Raw genomic sequence first — 16,190 nt, forward strand, 5'->3', positions numbered from 1 at the left:
ATTTGTATAATCCTTCTTCAATTTAGAAATTTTTAGTATCGTCTATATTCCATCCAATCTCTATGCAGTTATCGGTATCGCGTTTTCCCTTTTTACCGCACTATCACCGCGCTGTTTTCTGCTTTCATTGTCGCGTCCCCCACCTCATCCACTTTATGTTTTGCTTCTGCCTCACCGTCACGTCCCCATAGCACGTCAAATGTTTTTGTATAAAATTTTATTACAATTCTACTCGTCTAAAAATTAATTAGTCAGAACTATTAAGAGAAATAAAAAATGGGTCCCGCAAAAAATAAGATAATAGAAAATAGGTCCCGCAAAAAATAAGACCGACAACAAAAATCAAGGATAGAGACGGAAAATAGGGACGCATCTTCCGTCCATATACATCCCTAGTTATATATCTATTCTATATATTATTTCTTATATTTAAAAAGTTATAATTTATATAATTAATACAATAATTTTAATTTATCAAATTATAAATTTTATTTTATCTCATGCATTACAGGAATTATTAAACTTATAAAAAACAAAATCCTCCATTCTTTTAACACGCTGAAAAAAATGAAGGGAGTATCTGTTCTATATTTTGTCATGGATATCTTAGTTTGGGAGCTACTCAAATGAAGATGCAAAAAACATCTTTTTATGAAGATGCTTTGTATAAAAGTGTGATTTATTAATTTGGCCACACTTTAAATAAAAACAACACTTTTATAACATATTAAAATCTAACCCTACAATCTATCATCTAAGGGTCAAAAAAAAAATCATCACATGAAGATAATTATAATATCTTCATGAGAGTACCCACCTCTTAGTTTTGGGCACCTGTGCTGTTTATTCTTAACTTTGTCTTTACTATCTAGTTCCATGTATTAATTATCAAAACTTCTTAATTGTTCATGTCTTTGATGACTTCACGGAAATATCTTTATTATTCAATCCAAAAATGTTGTTCTCTCAATAAATTGTTATAATTTGATTACTTCCACTTGATAAGCTAAGTTATCCGAATGGTGTAGCCTCTTGTACTCAACTGCTGAAGCTATTATGCTATTGGTTAGTAAAGCTCTTAAGTTTTTCATAAAGTCGTTGATAAGAAAAAGATCTTACTGTTTAAGCAAATTATTTAGTTCAACACTCTTTGATCTGTGATGTGATATTTTACTATTACAATATTGTTTTTTCCAAGTATACATCAATTATTACTACGAATTCCTTGGTATGATTGCATATTACAATAGTATATATCATACTAACTATTCCATCTAGTCACATTTGCTTTACAATATGCATATATGAGATATACCCGAAAATAATCACATATGCAAACGTGCCAAGACTAATACAATTTTTCTATTTTGGATTTGCATAGTCAGGACCTAAGCTCAAACTCTCTACTCACTCAATAACGACCTATATACATTTGTAAATGCAACTAATAATACTTTTAACCTGCCATTCATTCTTGAAAAAAAAAAAAAAAAAAGGTGGTGGATTGATCAATTTTCAAAACAATAAAGTATCCGAACGGCAACTAACCAAGAATATATTCATATATAGATATATAATTTTGTTTCCATGTCTTCATGCGGATAGGATCATATATATATCGTCTATCACAGCATGAAATGCATGAGCTTGAACCAACCAAAGGCACCACCACCGTTAACTTCCCTCACTTTTCCGGCCTCCTCGGCGCACGACGCATACGTCTTCGTCACACCTCCTTCCACGGCAGCGCCACCCTGAGTCACCTTTCTCGGACACAAAAAGAAGCTCCTAGATCCAAGTTCTATCAGCTTGCCCTCCCTATTCAAACCTTCATAAAACAACCAAAATCACCGAAATCAATTTCCAACCAAAGTACAATAAATCAATCAAATTAACCTAATACTACTAATTAATTAAGGATTATAATATAATTAATCATGGAAATCATAAGATTGATGATGAGGCTCACTTTCTAAGCTAAACTGAGAGTAATGAAGGTTGAAGCCGGATGGTTCATCGGTCGGCAAGACCGGACGTCGGCCTTCCCTCACGAACTGGCTGACAGCAGCGGATATCAGATCGCCGACGGTGGATTCAGGCCTCATAAGGAGCTGAACCGGCGCTACGCTCCCTAGCAACGTCACCTTGAGGAGAATCTTCGGCGGTTGACGCGGCGGAACCTCCGGTGACACCACAGCAGCGTTCCGGTATGAAATTAGGTCCGGCAAGGTCCTCGGGCGGCGGAGTTCGGCGGCGGCTTGAGTCATGGCGTTGTGGCTGTGGAACGATGAGGATTTATTGGACAACCTATTCTTCCGGTGAGTGTCGATCTGGCCACTACGGTTGCTCTTGTGACTCGGCATGGTGATTACCGTATCGAATCACAGCCCCTCAAAGAAAGAAGAAGGAAATATATATACACAAATTAAAAGAGAGGGCTATGTGGTGTTTTTTTTTTTTTTTGGATAATTGGATTACCTCAGACGGCGGTACCTAACGTATCTGAGGCATGGGAAGCCGAGAGCTATGGAAGAGCTTCGGCTCTGTGGTGCACGCCGACCCGGAGATATCATAACATGTAAGGGTACAATTGTAATTACGCCGGGGCAGCGAACGGATCCAAATGTTAAATGGGAATGATTGTTGTTACGAAGAACCAAGCAGCACCCTCTCTCCCAATTTATATGCCGAATAATTATAATTATTATAAATTAAAAAGAAAGAAAAGGAGCTAGTTTAGTTAGAAGTGGTTAGTAACGGGATGTAGCCGGTTATGGTGGGAGACTGGGATTAAGGGTTAGTGAAACCGGTATTGGTGGAGGGGCGCATAATGCGGATTTGGATTGGGACGGGAGAGTTTTCCGGTCATGTTTAATTTTGGGTGGACGCGTGTGTGGCAATTATCATATATTCATATTATTAGTAACAGTTTAAGGACGTTAAGAAACTGCGGAAGGAAGTTGGACGTGGAGTGTTGTGGAGAGTGGAGCCAACTTGGCTGTCGCCGTGCCGGCCGGAAACGGAGTCCGTCGAGCATGGCCTAGTTGTTTGGTTTTCTTGTCATTCCACGGTTTTTACATGCCTAACAATTTAACATGAATAATACTTAACTCCATGGGTTTAAATCCTAAAAAATACAATAAAAAAATTTTAAATCTTAAAAAATAACATGATTTTTCTTTTGAGAATTAATTTTTTTTATATTTTATAATAGAAATAAAAAAATTTTATTAACATTGAGTTGGTCTAATATACTAAATAATTTTATTTTTTTAATAATTTTAATTATAATTTTGGTTAAAAAAAAGTATATAGTAAACAATTAACTACAATTTTTCAATTTAAATTAGTCAATTTATTTTTAAAATAAAAACGATAAAAAATCTAACATTATAGCTATATCAATTAGTTTTTTAATTAAATTATTTATATAAAATAAACTAATTTTTTTAAAATCAAATAGTAACACGTGTCATCCATCTAAAAATAATTTAAGTCGACTATAGGTGAGTTTCCATCTTATAGTTTATGTATGTTTATAGAGTGAGATTAATATTAATATAAATTAATAATATGGGAAGGGTTTTTCCTAAAACGTGGGAAACAGTAGACCTAGCAACAAATTATTCAAATGTGACACCGGACCAGACGACAACCGCGTTTAGAATGATTTAATTTTCTCAACCCTTAATAAGCACCTGCCACCTAAATTCAGTAATGTTTTTGTTTGAGTGATGTATACATGAATACATCCCTATCTATGCCCTTCTTTTGTCAAGGTCCACCGACTGCTGCCTCCTCAATCATTCACAAGTCATGTTTTTGTGAACCAAAACACTATTGAGTACATATTTCATATCAAGATGTAGTTACATATTTAGTGGTGTGCCTTATTCGAATTTTAAGGAAAGAAGTTAGATAAAAAAAGGTGGGAGGAAAATCGATCTAAGTCCTCCATAGTCATGTGTATGAATGGCCAATGATGAAAAGAGGAGGCATTGTATTTAAGCAATTAAACTAAGGAAAAATATGAGGAGCTAATAAAATATTTGTACAATGTGTACAATGAAGAATTAGGAAATATTAGATATATAACTGTTAATGTTACTTTTTATCATCAGTTGAAATTTTTGGGATGAGTGATATATAACTGTACAATGAAGAATTAGAGAATATTAGATATATAACTGTTAATGTTACTTTTTATCATCAGCTGAAATTTTTGGGATGAGTGATATCATGACATGATATTAGAGCTTTGGATTCGAAAGGTCAAGTATTCGATCTTTGGTGAACCCAAAATCAGTTTAAAGGGAATGTTCATTTTGTAACACATTTTTCTTGTTTCATATAGTTATTTGAACAAATATAAATGCCTAATGACTCTCTTATAATCCTGAAGTTTAAGAATGTGTTTTCACTTTTCAAGATAAGAGAAATGATCAGAGTCTTCCTAGTTAACTATATAAAATTGACATGTGTTAAAATTTTTCATATCTTATTAAAAATGTATGTTTCTTACTGGTGATTAACATTTTTTTTATTTAATTTCTTTTCGTACCAACCTTTCTTATTCCCTCGAACTCTCTTTCACATTTTTTGGATTTTTCAAATACAAAACAATGATCATCATTTCTAACAAATAAAATTGCAATTCCTTCATCATGTACAATCAACCCACCAAAGTAACCATAGGAATTATTTGGCACTGCTGTAATTGATTAATTGAAGCCATCACATATTAAAGTAGACTTGATGAAGACTTTTTTTTTTTACTTTTATTTTTAGTTAATTAGTGTATTAGGTTTTCCTTTTGTTATTATGTTATTATGTTGATTTAATAGTTTTTGTTCTGTGCATGAAAGTGATGAAACTATTACTTTATCTTTTTCATATACATTTAGGAATTACGATAACCTGAAATTTTAAACATAATTATATAAAAACAATAAATATTACTCTCTTTTTTTTTAATATTTTATTACAACTCATGATTTAATAATATTGTAATTCAGTAGTTATATAAATAAAAAAAATAAAAAAATTGATGATGTTCGGTAGGTCGGATACCAGACGGGTGGGGTAGATATCCTGATCATTGAAGGGGAGGTCGTCTGCCCCGTACGTCTCTGGGCTGAGGGTAGACGAGGTCCCGAACTCTTTGGATGTAGAGGGGGTGTCACCTGCAAAAACACTCCGACGCTCAAGTCAGTGAAGTGTGCAGGCGAGTAAGGATTGAGTGGTATGTGACGTACCTTGGGGGAAGGGTAGGTCCTTCCCCATATATATCGTGTCAGAGGTGGGCCCTGCAGGGACAGGCCCACCTTCTTCGAGGCCTCCCTCGCACAGCTGTGGCGAAGCTGTTAGGGACGCGTGTCAGGGACGCGTGTCCGGGTCGGCATCTGAGCGTCTCACCCCCCGACCGTTCGGGTCAGGTGCTGCTCGGGTCGGGCCGGCCCGTAAACTGCTTGGGCCAGGCCGTAACAGTGTCCCCGACGCGCCAGCAACGACCGTGAGGATTGTTGGTGGCGCGTCATCTCCCTTCTCGTGTGTTGTCGTCAGGTCGGCCGTCTGTGGGGTGGACGTGCCTCTTGTGCGCGTGTCTGTTCGTTGTTGGAACGACCGTTTGTCACCTCGTTCTTCGCGCAGGGTATTTAATGCTTATAATGGGCTGAAAAACCCCGTATGCAAAGACTATTTTGCCCCCAGGTCTTTCGCGCTTCCTGGGTGGCAGTTTTAAACAGTTTTTGCTTTTATCTTTCCCTTTACATTCTTGCTCCTACTATCTCCTTCTTCTTCACTCAGAAAATCTCAGAGCTTCATTCTAGCATCTCCGTGCATCTTTCCTTCTTCCTTCTTAGCTTTCGCAACCGATTCAGGTAATCTTTGATCCTTTTTCTTTTCCGCCTCATTGTCGTACGTTTGCTGCTTGCATTTGCTCCATGTTCTTGCTGTTTTTGTTTGATCTTTGTTGCTAGATGGCTTTCTAGTGCCAAGTAGATGCGTTAGGGGAGGGGTACCATTCCAGGGTAGGCTTTTAGGTAGCTTGCATGATAGATAACTTTAGTCATGCTTGATCTTAATTGTTGAATAGGATGGACATAGTTTCTGGGTTTTTCCTGGACTCCCGACCTCATAGACTAACGGAGTGGTACCCCCACTGTAGGTATGCCTCGCATCGTTTTCCGGGCTTCTCCTTCCGTCGCGAACTACGACCCCTACGCCTGGGTGACCTCCGATGTGAAGGACTCGCCGAATCAGATAGACCTGGAGGAGTTGACGGAATTCCGGCAAGCCGAGTATCTGTGCGGGGGGACGGACGAGGAGGCCAATTATGACGTCTTCGTCCCTGCCTCCCATGAGCGGCTATATGAGATTAATTTTCACTCCCCCCGGGTTGCCGACTGGATTTGGTTTTACAAAGCCATGTTCACCCAGGTGGGCGTTCGCATACCGTTTTCCGACTTCCAGATGTTGCTTCTTAATCGGATATCCGAGTCGCCGTCGCAGCTTCATCCGAACAGCTGGGCTTCTATCCGCTGTTTCGAGATGGTTTGTGAATATCTCGAGCTGCCAGTGTCGGTGGATGTCTTTCTCTTCTTCTTCAACCTTACTAACCCTTCCAAGCAGGGGAAAGCGAAGAAAGGGTTCCTGTCTTTCCGATCTGCCCAAGATCGGAGGATATTTGGCTTGTTCGAGGACTCCTATCATGGGTTCAAGGACAAGTATTTCAAGGTTCGTCCCATCAAAGGTCGCCATCCCTTTTGGTTGTCGCTAGAGGGAGAACGCCTCATCCCGACGTATTGGAGTTTCGGGGCGGGGTCTAACACCTTCATTAAGGTGACCTACAAGGGGATGTCCCTTGTAAATAAGAGAATTGCCGACGTGTTGTTTGCGATTTTTGGAAAGAACCATGTGGACCCCCACCTCCTTATGGGTGAACGGGAGGCCGCCAGGAGTTATATCTGTGAGCTGTTTTGTCTTGTACTTTTGTATTGTTTATCATTTAATTTACTCTTGCCGTCTTCACGACTGACGTATTTGTTTCTCTGTTGTAGTGGAGATGTCTGCTTCGGTAACCGGGCTTGAAGGTTTAGTCAAGACCTTCTTGGAGGATAGCGATGAGGAGAAGGCTGACGAGAAGGTTGTCGGGGAGTCGGGGGACCCTACCGAGGAGAGGGAGGATCGGGTACCTTCGCCTCGGGACGCCGAGATGTCTGACAAGAATTCTGCCGGGACAAAGGCTTCTCCTATTCTCAAAGAGACGGCTGGTATTGGTCAGTCGTCCTCTACCCATCGGGAGTTTGATGATCTGAAGCTTGTCCCTACTCCCAAGAGGAAGAGGGCATCCTCCAGCCCGGAAGGAACTCTGACTGTGATGGAACGGAACGACTATCCGCGGCAGAGAAGGGGCGCAAGGATGCCGAGGAGAAGGCTGCGTCCTTTGAGGAAAAAATGAAGGTCTCCGATGCCACCGTCTCCCGTTTAACCGAGCGGAAGATGACTCTGGAGAGCCAACTTAGCACCGCGCAAGGTCGGGTGGTCGCTATGGAGGAGGAGCGTGACCAGGCCGTTTCGTCGGCTAAGGCTGCCCAGGCCGAAGTCGAAGAGCTTAAGAGAAAGCACAAGGCGACCAAAGAACAAGGGAAGAACGCGATCTTCATGACTAAGGAGGCTCTCAAGGCTCAGGTGAAGATTGTGGCTCCCGACTTCGACACATCAGCGATTGGGGTTTTCAAGACGATCAAGGATGGCAAGATCGTCGATTTGCCGAAGAAATGAGTTCTTGCGCCTTCTGTTTTTTGCCTAGATTTTTTTATTTTGTTGGGAACACTTGTTAAAACTTTTTATATCTTAAGGGTTGCCTGGTCGACTAGCATTTATCGCCTTTATCTTGCTTCGTTTAGTCGCATTTTGTTTTGTTACCATTTTTTCGGTGTGGACTTATTGCTTGTGTCCGTTTTGCCGTTTTATGTTGGTAACACGGTTGAGACCATCTTGGTCTTATTGTCACGGCCGTTTGTTATGGCTATGACTCGATTGGCTCCCGGGGTGATCAGTCCCGGATTGCCGTTTGAAGAACGCGATTGTGTGGGGTACACATTGGGGAATGGTAGATGGGAGAATTCAGATAAGTAAACATTAATCGTCAGTTAAACAAGTTCATGAACACGGTAGGCATTTGATAAAAGTAAATCACTGGAAATTAACATTTGATGAAAACATTTATCTAGCTCGTCAAGTCGCTTGGACGGTGTGCCCAAGCTATGAATAGAACCTCCTCAGGTTACCTGCATTTCATGTTCTCGGGATTTCTTTGCCGTCGAGTCTTTCCAGCTTGTAGGCGCCTTTGCCAAGCACTTCTTTGATTCTGTAGGGGCCTTCCCAGTTTGTCGCCAGCTTTCCTTCTCCTGGGGTCAGTAGCCCGACATCGTTGCGTCGCAGGACGAGGTCTCTTTTCTCAAACTCCCTTTTGAGGACCTTGGTATTGTATCGTAGGGCTATTCTTTGTTTCAGTGCTACCTCTGCCAAGTGGGCCATCTCTCTGACCTCGTCTACCAGGTCTTTGTCCACCGCTTCTTCTACCTCCGCGAGAAGTAGCCGCGGGCTCGGCTCGCCGATCTCCACGGGTATCACCGCATCGACCCCGTACGTTAGGTGAAAGGGGGTTTCCCCTGTGGAGCTCTGCTCAGTTGTTCGGTAGGACCAGAGTACCGAGGCGAGCTCGTCGGCCCATGCCCCTTTTTTGCTATCTAAACGCTTCTTGAGACCTAGTAAGATGATCTTATTTGCGGACTCCACTTGTCCGTTTGTATGGGGATGTTCAACCGAGAAGAACTTCTGTTTTATCCCCAAGCCGGTGAGAAACTCCGCGAACTTCTTGTCAGTGAATTGCGTCCCATTATCCGAGATGACGATCTCCGGGATGCCGAAACGGGTTATCACCTGCCTCCACATGAACTTCCTACAATTGGATGAGGATATGCTGGCCAGCGGCTCAGCCTCTATCCATTTGGTGTAGTAGTCGATGGCAACTATGAGGTACTTGACCTGCCCCGGGCCAACTGGGAAGGGTCCCAAAAGGTCGACTCCCCATTGCGCGAAAGGTCGAGTAGACGTCAGTAGACTCAGCTCGGAAGCTGGCGCTCTGTGAAAGTTGGCGTTTTGTTGACACTTCGCGCATTTTTTTACGAACTCCTTGGAGTCATTCATCATTGTTGGCCAGTAGTATCCAGCTCGGATGAGCTTCCTTGCTAGGGCTTTGCCCCCAATATGATGACCGCAGCACCCCTCGTGGACTTCTCTGAGTACGTAGTCCGTCTGGTCGGGGTGTAAGCACTTCAGCAAAGGTTGGCTGAGTCCCTTTTTGAATAGCTGGTCCTGTATGACCGTGTATTTGGCGGCCTCCCTTCTTACCGCTTTGGCTTCCTTCTCGTCCTCAGGGAGTTTGCCGTTTTCCAAGAAGTCGGTGATGGGTCCATCAAAGAAGGGCTTATTTTGGTCAGGTGGAGGGCAACTGCCGGCTCTTTCGTGATGCCTTAATGAGGGAGCGGTTGTCGGTTCCAGGTTTTGTGCTTGCCAGCTTGGATAGGAGGTCTGCCCGTGTGTTCCTTTCCCTTGGAACGTGTTGGACCGCGACCTCCTCATATTGTTTGCTCAGTTCCTTGACCCTTTCTAAGTATTTCTGCAGCAGCGAGTCTTTGGCTTGGTAGCTTCCATTTACCTGCGCGGTGACGACCTGCGAGTCGCTTCACACTTCTAGCCTCATTGTCCCGACTTCCCGAGCTAGAACCAAGCCTCCCAGGAGGGCTTCGTATTCTGCTTGGTTGTTTGATACGGGGAACTCGAACTTAACTGATTGTTCGTAGATGACTCCGGCCGGGCTTTCTAGGATGATTCCGGTGCCCCCAGACGTCTGGTTGGAGGCTCCGTCTACATGGAGCTTCCGCCGTGTGTCCGCGACTTCGGTTGGGCTCCCGGTTACTTCCACCAGGAAGTCTGCCATTGCTTGCGCCTTGATCGCATGTCGGGGCTCGTAGCTTAAGTCGTATTGGGACAATTCGATGGCCCAGGTCATCATCCTTCCCGCCAGATCAGGTTTTTGGAGCACCTGACGAATCCCCTGATCCGTTCTCACGACCACCTGGTGACTTTGGAAGTACTGTCGTAGTCGGCGGGAGGAGACCAGGAGTGCCAGTGCCAGCTTCTCCAGCTTGCTGTATCTAAGTTCTGCCCCTTGCAGTGCTCTACTCACAAAGTAGATTGGTTGCTGGGCCTTTCCTTCTTCCCGCACTAACACCGCTGCAAGCGCCCTCTCTGTTATGGCTAGGTACAGGTAGAGTGGTTCTCCGACTTTCGGCTTCCCGAGCATCGGGGGTGCTGCTAGAATCTCTTTGAAGTGGTTGAAAGCTTCTTCGCACGTAGGGGTCCATTCAAATGCTATTCCCTTCTTCATCAAACCGAAAAAGGGTAGGGCCTTTGCTGCCGATGCACCAAGGAAACGGGACAACGCGGTGAGCCTTCCCGTGAGCCGCTGAACGTCTTTGATGCAGCCCGGGCTCCTCGTCTGGAGTATTGCTTGGCACTTTTCAGGGTTGGCCTCCACTCCCCTCTGGGTTATCATGAATCCCAGGAACTTTCCAGCCTCCATGGCAAAGGCGCACTTAAGCGGGTTGAGCCTCATGCCGTGTTGTCGGAGGAATGCGAACATGTTCTCCAGGTCGCTTATGAGATCGTCAGGCCGGGTGGTCTTTGCGAGGATATCATCCACGTAGACTTCCACCGTCTTGCCGATGAGGTCGCTGAATATTTTGTTCATCAGCCTCTGGTACGTTGCCCCCGCATTCTTCAGGCCAAACGGCATCACCCTGTAGCAGTAGGTCCCCCCTGGCGTTATGAACGCCGTTTTATCCTCGTCTGGCCGGTGCATCGGTATCTGATTGTAGCCGGGTAGGCATCCATAAAACTCAGATATCGGTATCCCGCAGCCGCGTCGACGAGTGCGTCAATGTTGGGGAAGGGGTAGCAGTCCTTAGGGCATGCTTTATTGAGATCGGAGTAGTCCACACACATCCTCCATTTCCCATTGTGCTTTCTTACCAGGACCACATTTGATAGCCAGGTCGAATAGTCCAGCTCCCGGGTGAACCCCGCTTCGAGGAGGCTGGCCGTCTGTCTGGTCACTTCCTGTGCCCTTTTCTGAGACATTTTTCTCCTCCTTTGAGCCACTGGTTTGGCTTCCGGCCTGATGGCTAGGTGGTGTGACATGAGACCGGAGTCTATACCCGGCATGTCGGCAGGTGTCCAGGCACAAATCGCCATTGGCTCTGATCACTTCCATCAAAGGTTCTTTCAACTCATGGGGGAGGTTCCTATTCACGAATGTGAATTTTTCCTCCGAGTTCTTGACCCTAAACTTTTCCAGGTCCCCTTCGGGCTCGGGTTTAGGTTTGTCATCAACTCTGGCATCCAGGTCGGCGAGAAATACTCCCGATGCCTCTTTAGACTTCTTTCTTAACGAGAGACTGGCGTTGTCGCAAGCGACTGCCGTTTCCAGGTCTCCCCTCACAGACCCTACTGACCCTTCTTCAGTTATGAACTTCATTACCAACATCCTTGTGCTGATGACTCCTCCTAGGTCGTTGATTGTCTTTCTCCCCAGGATGATGTTGTAAGCGGTGGAGTCTCGTAGGATCACGAACTCGGCCATTATCGTTCTTCTCCCTTGGCCTTGTCCCAATGAGGTCGGTAGGGTGATTATGCCATCCGGCTTGATGAAACGGTCGCCGAGTCCTACAACGCCGTGCTGGTGAGTCTGTAGGTCAGCGTCCCTTAGGCCTAAGGCATCGAACACATTGCGGAACATGATGTTCGAGTCTGCCCCCGTATCTACAAGGATTCGTTTGACGAGACTGGTTCCTACTCTAGCCGTTATGACCATGGGAGGGATTTCTCCGACTTCGTCAAACCACTGATCTTTCGGTTCGAACAAAATGGGTGGGAGCTTTCTCGTGCCTCGCGCAGAGGACGAGGAGACCGCCAGGATTTTGGCGTCTTTCCTTTGTGCCAACCTTGACCTCGGTGCCGCGTTCCTAGCTGTTACCACATTCACTATGGTGAGGCCTCGGTCGTCTTCCTCCGGTTCTTGGCGTCGCTTGGCTGCCCGGGTCCTGTCCTCGCCGTCATGGTCGCGATTCCGTCATCTCGGCTCTCTAATGAGGTGGGAGAATTCAGCTAGTTTTCCGTCCCTGATCGCTTGTTCCAATGCGTCATTCAGGTTGAAGCAATCCTTGTTTTGTGCCCATAGCCTTTGTGGTAGTCACAGTAAAGGCTTCGATTTCCCCCTATTCGTTCCTTCAGTGGTTGGGGTTTCGACAAGATCCCCTTTTCGGCGATTTGTTGATAAACCTCTATGATTGGTGCTGTGAGGGGAGTGTAATCGGTGAACTTCCCGACCCGAGGAAACGGTCTGGGTGCCTTGCTCGGACCGCCGTCCCTGGCGTGTTCCTTTTGTCCTTCTCTGCTCCCGCGGTGCCGGTCCTGGTTGTAGGAGGGCTGCCGTTTGTTGGCAGCCACGACTTGGCTTACTTCTTCATCGTTGATGTACTCCTTGGCTACACATTGGATCTCCTACATGGTCCACATCGGCTTCGTGGTGAGGTGCTTTCTGAAGTCCTCGTTCAGGAGTCTGTTTGTCAGGCACAAGCTTGCAACTGAGTCTGTCAGCCCGTCGATTTCCAGGCACTCGTCGTTGAATTTGTCTAGGTATTTCCTGGTCGGTTCGTCGGGTCGCTGAGTCACCCTAAGCAGGTTGATTGGGTGCTTTGCTTTTGCGATCCTGGTCGTGAATTGGGCTAAGAAGGCATGGCTTATGTCCACGAAACCGGTCACTGAGCCCTGCGGGAGGTTATTAAACTACCGTATTGCAGGTCCCGCCAGAGTGACCGGGAAAGCGCGGCACCTTACCTCGTCTTCCACTCCTTCCAGGTTCATCCTGGCCTCAAAGGCCTTGAGGTGTTCCAGCGGGTCTTGCGTTCCGTCATACCTCATGTCCGTTGGCTTGTCAAAGTGTTTTGGCAGCCGGACTTCGAGGATGGAACGATGAAATGGGGTCGCTCCCATTATCACGGGTCCCCAAGTTCTCGTTGTTCTCGCTTCGTCGTCCTCCCGACGGGCGTCCTCACGGTCCCGATCCATGGTACGCCGCCTCTCGTGCCTGGTGTAGATGATGGGGTTGTGGCGTCTTCTTGCGCGCCCTCTCTCCCCGGTGCTCTCGGATTCAGCCCGTGGGCTGGCTGTACGTCGGGAGTGGCTCCTCAAGTGAGAACGAGAGTGGCTTTGTTCAAGGGTGTGCTGGTCGTGTTCCCGGTCTGCTAGTCTGCGCTCCAAGTCCTGCATCCCGTGTCGCAGCTCTTGGATCATTCTAGCGCTGTTGTCGCCCGTTCCTCCAAAGGATCGTGGAGATCGTGTGGTTCGTCTCGGAGGGGACCTCACGCGCTGACGAGAGGAAGTCACAGAGGGCTCCCTTCTGCGCTCGGTCTCGTGGCCTGTTCTGCTTGAGCCCAGTACAACGTCCATTCAGACGACTTGCTTCCTCAAATACGGCGCCAATGTTCGGTAGGTCGGATACCGGACGGGTGTGGTAGATATCCTGATCGTTGAAGGGGAGGTCGTCTGCCCCGTACGTCTCTGGGCTGAGGGTAGACGAGGTCCCGAGCTCTTTGGATGTAGAGGAGGTGTCACCTGCAAAGACACTCCGACGCTCAAATCAGTGAAGTGTGCAGGCGAGTAAGGATTGAGTGGTATGTGACGTACCTTGGGGGAAGAGTAGGTCCTTCCCCATATATATCATGTCAGAGGTGGGCCCTGCAGAGACAGGCCCACCTTCTTCGAGGCCTCCCTCGCACAGCTATGACGAAGCTGTCAGGAACGCGTGGCCGGGTCGGCATCTGAGCGTCTCACCCCCGACCGTTCGGGCCGAGTGCTGCTCGGGTCGGGCCAGCCCGTAAACTGCTTGGGTCAGGCCGTAACCAGAGAAAAATGCATATTAATAAAATAAATAAAATTTTGATAAATATCAGTTTTATAAAAAAAAAAAAAGAAAAAAAAGAAACAGATTTTTCAATTAGACCTCTCAAACGTTTTTCATATTACACAAATTAAAGAAGATATAAGTAGTATGCATCCAAAATAAAATGTGAGAATATTTTATATTTTAAAAAATATTTAATACATACATACTAAAAATTATTCATCATATATATATATATATATATATATATATATATATTATAAATTTTTTAATATTTTAACTTGTATTATATATAATGATAACGCGATCAATTATTAGTTTTTGTGTGTATATTAAATTTTTTTTGAATCAAAAGGAGCTCAACACACATAGTGGAGCAATTAAAAAAGCTATAAAAAATAACAAAATCCAATAAACCAACCTCTAGTCATCTTCGGTATGGCCAAAATAAACATCAATTTAGCGCCTTGATTAAAATAAAATAAACATATAGTATCACGAAAATAATTGATTGGGGCCAAAAGGGATAGGTTAACGAGGAATCTAATCCGTGGTTGGCATTAATGATTAAGTTGCATGAATTCAATTCATATCCTATAAACAATTTTTATCGTCGTTTCCAGTGTAGGCAACAACTAAACCAATAATGTTTGAAAACAACAAAAATAAGCTCAAACAGTTTAAATATTATTTCTCTAAGATTACTCTAACTAAAAATGGTGGCCAACTGGTCCAGCATGGAGAATCGTCAAAGAAGCCAAATGATGACTTAACCTTCCACCAACACAACACATGCGAGATTGTGAGAGAACTTAGAAGATAAGACAACTTATATAGTTGAGTTATGCCCTTCTTCTCTGTCTTTGAGCCCATTTTTGGAGTGCGAGTATATTTTATTATTATATGGTTTTGCCATGTAACCTTCTTGATTTGAACAAGTTAAGAGGCTTGTGTTGTGGTACCAATATAATTAGGCCATTTGCCCATGTTCCTTACACGAGTTCTCATAAGGTCCCATGTAATTGCTTTTGGCCACATAGATAGATCTATCTCAAATTTTTCTAGCTTCATCTATATATCATGCATATGCAAATTTTTTAGTATACTATGATTTTTATATATATTTTTAATGTATATAAGAATAATACATTGATTACATGCACGTATCATTTTTTTTCTATACATATTATGGATTATTGCAAAATTAGTAAATAATAGAGGGTAAACGGTATTTTTTTATTATAATAATTGTCTAAAAACAAAAGAGACATAAATTTTAAAAGAAAAAAAATAGTTATTGATATATGATTAAAATCAATGTTATGAAAATCGGTTCGGACCGACTGGTCGAACCGGTTAAACCGTGAAGGACAAACAGCAAAATCGAATTGAACCGGTGAACCGGTCAAAAATAGGTCGGTCAAATCGAACCGTGATCCGACCAGTTTTTTGAATGAACAGCCAAACGTTGCCATTTCAACCTCCAGTTAGCCCTAACTCCATCGCACTCCATCCTGAAGCCCAGATCAAGCTTCCAGAAGTCATAACACCTCTCTCACGCGACAGGGCTCCTCCCAATCTCCTCGAGTTCGTCGTCCCTCACCTCCGTCCAGCCACCTCCTCGTACCGCAATCGTCGTCCCTCAGCTCGCTCCCTTCTCCTCCATCGCAACCTTCCTTCCCTTCCATTAAACAGCCACCGTGGGAACATCGAAGCCTCCGTCGCGCACCCACGCCGCCGCTAGCTCTAGCCGTCAATTTTTTTAAATAGTTGAAAATAAATTATTTAAAGATATGTTAAGTGGTGTCCTTTTATGACAATTGTTGTTTGTAACTTTATTTAGAAAAGGCTAGATATTCCTAGAAAGATTAAATACAAAATACAAAATACGTGGAAGATTTATTTTGGTTCTAGTCAGATGTGCATTACTGCCCCTAATTCGTAGATTTTCACCATTATGTTTGTGCCAAGTCCTTTGATTTTGTAATTATGCTTATGTGTTTGTTCATTCTTGGGGTGTTACACCAATATTTTCGTTTTGAGTCTTCTGAAAATACCAGGGAGTTCAATGCAAGCGAGTTGCAAGAAGTATTAATTCTGTGGGTCTTTATGTTCCAGGAGGAACTGCTATATTACCATCAACAGCTTTGATGCTTTC

General features: G+C 44.2%; 1 protein-coding gene across 1 annotated transcript; it reads right to left on the reverse strand.

Annotated features, from left to right (window-relative positions):
* Nucleotides 1–1,134: 1,134 nt before the first annotated feature.
* LOC112772371 (uncharacterized protein At4g22758) lies at nucleotides 1,135–3,104 on the reverse strand. Its single transcript, XM_025817303.3, has 2 exons — nucleotides 1,970–3,104; nucleotides 1,135–1,828 (listed from the first exon to the last, which is right to left on the reverse strand). Exons 1-2 carry the CDS (start codon nucleotides 2,361–2,363, stop codon nucleotides 1,626–1,628), a joined length of 597 nt encoding a protein of 198 aa, XP_025673088.1. The 5' UTR covers nucleotides 2,364–3,104; the 3' UTR covers nucleotides 1,135–1,625.
* Nucleotides 3,105–16,190: the final 13,086 nt, after the last annotated feature.

This window comes from Arachis hypogaea, chromosome 18, assembly GCF_003086295.3.
Source record: "Arachis hypogaea cultivar Tifrunner chromosome 18, arahy.Tifrunner.gnm2.J5K5, whole genome shotgun sequence".
In the NCBI taxonomy this organism is placed as follows: Eukaryota; Viridiplantae; Streptophyta; class Magnoliopsida; order Fabales; family Fabaceae; genus Arachis; species Arachis hypogaea.